The sequence below is a fragment of the Montipora foliosa genome, chromosome 1, assembly GCF_036669935.1.
Source record: "Montipora foliosa isolate CH-2021 chromosome 1, ASM3666993v2, whole genome shotgun sequence".
Lineage (NCBI taxonomy): Eukaryota > Metazoa > Cnidaria > Anthozoa > Scleractinia > Acroporidae > Montipora > Montipora foliosa.
This window is the reverse complement of record NC_090869.1, coordinates 55,805,519-55,813,018: the sequence shown is the minus strand read 5'-3', so window position 1 is coordinate 55,813,018 and position 7,500 is coordinate 55,805,519. Positions and strand designations below refer to the sequence as shown.

The window sequence follows — 7,500 nt, the reverse complement described above, 5'->3', positions numbered from 1 at the left end:
CCACTTTTTTTTTAACTTTTTGTGTTTCGCTCAACTTGAATTACCCGGGAGAGAGGGAAAAAATACGGAAACGATTCGTTTCCTGGTGATGGTGCGTACCGTAAAATCCAAACCGAAAACTAGCCGATCAGAGCTCTCCATTTAGCCTGAGAATATTGCTTGCCGTATAATAAATACACGGTAAATAGTGTAATGTAGGATTAGGGTTAGTAGGTTTTGATTTTTGATCGTACTCACCGGCGAGCGGCCCCCATACGGCTTGATAGGTCAGATACTAGAACAAGCAGTGCAGCGTGATCGCACGGTCCTGTTAAAGTGTGGATTTTTTTCTCAGGCTTTTTTTGCAAATGTTGAAGTTGCACTTTGAGCGCAACTGCATTGAACATTGGGTCATCGATTGATGAATCATCATTGTTTGCTTGATTGCATAATTAATTGATTGATTGTTTCAGGTTGATTTTGGCGGGTTGGGAAGTTGATCGATTGGTTGATTGAGTGCTCAGAACTTAGGATTTAGAATAAATACTCCCAAAAATAGGGATCGGTCAGCGTTTACAGCCTGCCGAGGTTACTAGGCACCTTTAACGATCTACTGGCAGACAGGGCAGACTGCTTTAATGTGTCCAATGATACTACACAGGTTGGGGAACAAGTTCCAAATCCTTATGGCTTTAGGGAAAAGAGAATAACTAAAAGTTGAATCGTTTGCTAGAGGTTGGAATTAAGTATGCTGGTGGCGTCTAATAGACCTGATTTTGTTGACTTGATGTTTGGTCTTCATAAAAATTATTGATTACCTTAAAACTAAACACACATTTATAGCTTGCTCCTCTTTTGTAGGCCAAGGAAGAACTTGAACTTGCCAAGAAAAACTACGAAGCTCTGAATACGCAGCTTCTCGAGGAGATACCTGGCTTTACTCAGAAGTGTATGTCTCTAGTGGTGGACTGTCTAAAGAATTTTACTCTTGCCCACAACAGATTTTACCATCAAATACAGCAGGAATACCAGCAACTTTTGCAGGTACTAAATTAAAACTGCATGTTTGATCAGAGCGAAGGGCCTGGCCAAACGATACTTATGTTGAACGGTTCAACAAGTTGATTGCATGTTCGATCGATCCAACATACTGAAATTACGGGTTGGCCAAACGATATAAAATATCCTTTCAAAATGTTTGACCAAGCATAAGACGCATAGGGTTGTGGGTAAGGTGTCTATGGTAACGACTCAAGTTCATTTGTGGTCACAGTAGGGGCGTTAAGATCTCAATACGACTCGGTCGTCAACGAGAACGCCACGAAACAGCAATACCATTGGTTAAAGCAGGAAAAATAATCGTGCTGCACGTGCGGCACGGATCAAAGCTCATATTCGTGCAGTACTCTGCACAACACCGTCGTGAAATTACCAGACCGATGTAAGGTTTTTGCGAATGCGAGTCTTTCAATCTCAATTTTTACTCTGAAACCGGTCGTACCAATGTATTTTTAGGATACTTCGCCCACACTGTACGACGCGAACGAGAAGGCCTAACCGCGAGAACACTTACCATGGTGCAAAATTATATTATGAGGTGACATTTTCGTCGACGTAGCCGTCGCAGATATTTAAGTCCCTAATGCGCGTGCACGCGTGCAACATGTTTGCTTAGGCTGGCCCAATCTCGACCCAAGGGTTTTTCTCTTGACTGAGGGAGAGAAGAGCTCTGGGGAACCCTGAAACAAAGTGTCTTGTCATTGGTTTTCGTGAAGAACAATCAAAAGCGTCTCTAATTGGTGCATTAATTTTACCACGAGGAGTGCTAAGTTTTGGCTAAAAGAACCCTACGGCGCATGTTTTCCTGCAAAGAGTTTCCCAGGGCCTTGGGTCGATCCCAGGCTCTGGTGACGAGAATGCGACTGGCGAAACGAAAAAACATTCACACATCCAACATGAGAACAAAAGAAATGTTGGAAGATGTTGGATTGAATGTGTGACGCTGTTTCAAACTGCTCCAACATCATCCAACACGTTGAATGGCCATCAAACACGGTGACCAAACGTTAAAATGTTAGTTCGTCCAACGTTTATCGTTTGACCTTGCCTTAACGCTAGAAACATCATCCCCCAGAACTCGCGCCTTTGTGTTTGAAACGTATTTTTTTCCTTTTGTTTTCCAGTTACCTCTGATACAGTCTTTGGAAAGTGACATCGTCGAGCACCACAGTAAGAGATCAGTGCAGGTGATAGAGCAATTTGCAGATCTGAGCTTCATACCCTGCAGTTTCGTAGCAAAGGATAGTTCGCGAAAGAAACGGAGATCGATCAAGAGTCCAAACGTGAGCACGCATGATCCGGTGAGTAACACCAGCAACTAGGCACTCATTAACATACCACATTAAGGCTCTTGACAACTCCTGACGATTACGCGATATGATATTCCTCGTGAGAGAATTGCGCTCTAGTTCAGCCCGAGATTGGCCATTGCACAGCATTTACAGTAAAGTACCGCCTTTAAAAGCGGAACGGTTTTATTTGTTAAGAATTAGTCTAATTACGCTAATCAGCAATTTAAAGCTCGCTTTTTGAAATTGGTGCGTGGAAGTACTGCAAATCCGTGCTGAGCTCATACGTACTGTTTCTTGTTGAATTTTAGCTCTGTTCTGCCAGTTTCTTAACACCGACAGGCTCATCGTTCTCGTAACAATGCTGCCCTTGTCTCATCAAGATGGTGAAATTAATTGTATCATGTAATTGTCGCGAGGTGTCCAACGTCCCTTTGAGGTCTCTTTAAGAAATCCATCATGCCAAGTTGCCAACCCCTGCGGGAAGCAAGAAGCAAGGAACATTTCAGCGTGCATCTGCGTTCGCATTAAAAAGTCAATCGCTTTTGTGTGACTAATCAACCAAAGAAGTGGGAACTGTATTACTGCCGGGCTTACAGGGCTAAAGGCTGGCTTACACGTACGACGCAAGCATAAGCATAAGCAGCATGCGCAGGCGCATGAACGTTTTGTTAATTAGTGTCTTTTGTTCTAACGAAGGCTACTAATTAATTAGCAAAAGGCTACTGCGTCTGCGTATGTTGCTTGTGCTCATGCTGGCGTCGTACGTGTAAACCAGCCTTAACGTAAGCGTTCATGTAATTTTCCAAGTCAGCTTCTGGGCGTAAGGTATGTTAACGCGAGGATTTAGGTAAGGCGGACACTTCATGGTGTTTATATTGCCAGTATTTCTAGACACAAGTGGGAAAGGGTAAGAGGACACTCTGGGAGGCATATTTGAAAATTCGCCGTGCATCTCATTGCTTGCAACCCCCGTTTTCGTTGCTTCAAGCAACTGCGGCCGTCTTGTTTAACTTGATTTCTTTCAGGATTCAACAGAAGACGACAAGGAAATGAAGCTAAATTCGTTGGACTCAGGACTGAGTAATGTGACTGGGATTGACAACACGCATCATTCCGCACCACCTCCCCCCTTGATTCAACCGCGGCCAGCGCCAAGAAGAATAAGCAGTACAGTGCAACCTGTAAGTTCATTGCTATTCAAGATCAGTAGTCATATATGGGAAATAAGCGATTGGCAAGCTCTTTTCGACACTGTCTCCCAGGTTGGTGGCGGTCGCCAAACTTACGATTGTGGGCCAACAACATAGTTATTTGTACTCTTTCTTACTTTCTTTGCTAGATAGTTTAGTATTGATTTAAAAAAGGAGTACTGGCTGCTTGGAATTGAAAGTAAGGGTTAATAGAGCTGCCGGTTTCGTATAGCCGCTGTTGGACTACCAAAACACCACAGATTTCGCATTCAACTTAGCTGTTGACGCATTTACCGTGAACTAACATTTATGTGAACAGACTTAACTGATTAGAGTGTAATGGGAACTGCTGAGTATCTACCCCATATGAACCATCTGAGCGTTAGCCCTACTGATGGAAATGGGCCCACACAAGGACAGAGAAAAACTCTGACCAGGGTCTGACCAGGGTTTTCCCATCCTCGTCAGAGTTTTTCTCTGGCCTTGTGTGGGCCCATTTCCATCAGTAGGGCTAACGCTCACATGGTTCATATGTGGTAGATACTCAGCAGTTCACATTACACTCTCTAATCAGTTAAGTCTGTTCAAACATAAGTGCTACACGGCCAACGTTTGCAAAAACGTAATACTTCCTTGTACTTTAACATTTATGTGGTTTCTTTAGGAGTCAAGGAGTGCAGAGAGTCCTGAAATTTTGTTGACTCCAGGAGAAGAAGACCTCCATGTTGTCGAGTTTAACTTTGAAGCTCAAACTGCGGGTGAATTGTCGGTGTCTGAAGGCGAAATTGTTTCTGTCTTGAGGTACTCGGACACAAGAGGTAACCCTGAATGGTGGCTTATTCAGCTTAATGGTGCCACTGGGTACGTTCCCCAGAGCTTTCTATCCCCAGTCAATGAATCCGAGATTGACAATGTTGGTACCGAAAATGACATTGTCGGTGATGATAATAGCAGTATTGGAACAACACGGGGCACCATCAAGAATAGGGCTGTAGACGAGAATAGCACTTTATCCTTGACACAGGACACCAAAGCGAATCAGCGCTACTATGCGGAGTTTGAGTTCGAGGCCAGCAGCCCGGCCGAGTTGAGCTTGGAGGAGGGGCAGAATATCGTGGTTTTACAAAAGCAGGACCTCACAGGCAACCATGAATGGTGGCTTGTCGAATCGGCGAATGGCCGAAAGGGATATGTACCTTCAAGTTATTTAACAGCAGTAGAAGATTGAAAGTTTCTGCATTGGACCTTCAGGCATCTCTTGCTATCGTATCAGCAACCCACAAACAGTGCGTTTTGGTGATTGGACGTTCGCGTCCATTATAGCGGACTGTACGAATGAGAAATCGTAGGACAAATAATCGTCCGTCGCGCATTTTGGCGCATATGTTTGCAGTGCTATGTGTAACAACGACGTGAAATCACCAAACTTGAGGTTTTGACAACAACGTGTGATCATACAAATGTGAATGTTTGATTCTCTGTTTGGCTGTGAAACCATTCGTACTAATTTATTTTTAGGATATGTTAACACGTTTTCAGTACGAGGTCAACAAGATGAAATAATAGCGAAAGACGTACGATAGTGCAAAGTTATATTTTGAGGTGAGGTTTTCCTTTACGCCGCCATCATAGCACCAAGACTCACTTCGAAAACCCAGACAGACAGCAACTCTCAAATGGCCCATTGGACACAATCACGCAAGTGTACTTTGTTCCTTGCGTGCGCATACGTGGAAGCAATAATGATGAACTTTATTATATCTCTCAGATAGTACGCGCGCTGTAATTGGCTAAATTAGCGGGCCGTATTCTACAGTACGGCCCGCTGTACAGCCCGCTAAATTTAAAATTTCGACAAAACATCATCTAGCGAGTTTTTCATGTCATTTCTGTTGCATAAACTTGTACTGAAAACTGTTTGAATCTTGCAAGCAACTATTTCAAACTTAACAGCCAAGAAGATTTAGTTTTTGGGATTTTGGCACGGCATTCTTTGTGGCAGTTGAACCTTCCGCTTCACTTTGACTAGTTTCCTTGCCCGCGCGCCGGTTAACCTCAGAGATATATTAAATATCTTACTAACCTCGTTTTCTCGGTCCGTACTGTAAGTTACGGATACTCGGTCCGTAACTTACAGTACGGACCTCGAACTCGGTTAGTAATAGGTATTTATTTATGTGCCAAGGCGTCTATTGATGGTTTGCATCTGACGTCACGGTGGCCATGTTGGTGTACAGAACAATGCAGTAAAAGTCTTTTGGGAATTTGACTCTATTATTATGCAAAACGTGTGGGGCCATTTTCTATTGTTTTGTACACTAACATGGCCGTCTCATCGCGTAGATGCAAACCAAGAATCGCTGGGACAGGGGTCACTATACTTAGAAATCAAATCAGTTCAAAGTTGGTTTTTGTGGAGAGAGCAAAACCTCTCAGGGCAGAGTAGAGAACCAACAAACTCAACTCACATATGACGTAAAGCCGGGCCACATTGGTGGGAGGCGAGTGACCTCACCACTTCGCCAGCCCAGCTCTTCACGTGCAGACCTTTTTTAACTCAATTATTGCCACACGGCAAAAGAAATTATTCTGTGGGCGAAATGTATGCAACACATTAGGCGACTTGTACTTTCATGATCACCTAAGAGTATATTTACTGGCATCTTGATTTAAAGGTGTACACTGTATAGTCTTCACTCATTGCTGAAAATCGTCAGTTTTGATGGTGATCGGTGGAAAAATTTGTTTCGAAGCGCGCTTGTCGTGCTTTCAACTTCACCGACGGTTTCAGTTTGTCAGTGAAATAGACGTCTTACAAAAAGTTATTGTACAAATATTGATCTTCTCACATTACTTGCCCGAAAACACTGCAATTTCACGCAGGTTGAAGTGTGTCATTCAGAAGTTAGCTACTAGTCTATCCGTTCTTGTCGAAGACTTGGGTGCAAAGTTCGGTAGGAACCGAAGAAAGGTGGAGTAATTTTGGCTTCCTTCGTTGTAGAAATGAGACATTTTGAAGAAAAAGAATGATACGCTGCTTCAAGGAAGTGGAGCAACAGCGAGATGTAGAATGTACTCACGGAATAAATCTGTCAGTAACGCTTACAGTTACCCGAATTTGTATTAAAACAAATTCATTTATGTTCCGCGTTCTTTGCAATAACCCTGGGACTTAGCGTCCATTGTTAGTCTCAAGATAAAATAAAAACAATTCTTATGCAAAATTCTGGACGGAACAACAAAACGTATTATGGTATTTTTGGTACTGGCTAATATCTGAATCGCCCTCGAGTTCCTTTTGTAATGCTACGCATCTCTTGACATTTCCCAACTTCCCTCTTGCATGGTTTTGTGGGAGGTAAAGGTAAAGTCGTTCTCAGGCCAAGTGGCCCACGCGGCCGGAGCTTATCCCGGATTCCGTAGCATGAAGCGACTGAGAGTCGTTACTGCCCCCTGGATGGGATGCTAGTCCACTGCAGGATTACCCCACAGGAGTAAGTGTTTCTGGTACCCATTTATACACCTGTATGGAGAGAGACAGCAAAGCTTCTTGTCCTCGGAGACAACACGACGACAGCGCTAGGCCTCGAACCAGCGACCCTGACTGAGATTGGGAATCCGGGGCGCTAACCTCTAGGCCACCATGTCTTATGGGAACCCATGTTAAGGAGACAGATTACCGTGAAAAGGGATGGCTAATCACTGTCAGAGTAGGCCATGTTCCCTTTCCTTTTTAGAACATGCTCATCTTATTTATTTACACGTAAAGAATTTAGCATCGAGTTTACCGCAAAAGGCGAGCTGAAATTTGCGGTTTAGCTCATATTTTTCCTGTTAGTATCAGATACAGCCGAGCAACTTCTCACGATCAGAACAGAGACAGAAGATAGCATAGGAGAATTTTCATGGTTTTATGACAAGCAAAATCCTGAAAAAGTAATTCCCTTGAAAATGACATACCATACCAACGCGCTTGTTCA

The 7,500-nt window shown here is 43.5% G+C and overlaps 1 protein-coding gene across 1 annotated transcript in view; it reads left to right on the top strand.

Annotated features, from left to right (window-relative positions):
- Window positions 1-5,468, top strand: part of LOC138001871 (dynamin-binding protein-like) — a 35,808-nt gene extending 30,340 nt beyond the window's left edge. Inside the window, exons 19-22 of the mRNA XM_068848170.1 lie at window positions 841-1,023; window positions 2,163-2,339; window positions 3,356-3,511; window positions 4,185-5,468. Of these exons, the coding sequence (XP_068704271.1) occupies window positions 841-1,023; window positions 2,163-2,339; window positions 3,356-3,511; window positions 4,185-4,748 (1,080 nt within the window). The 3' untranslated portion in view covers window positions 4,749-5,468. The remainder of the gene's footprint in view (window positions 1-840; window positions 1,024-2,162; window positions 2,340-3,355; window positions 3,512-4,184) is intronic.
- Window positions 5,469-7,500: the final 2,032 nt, after the last annotated feature.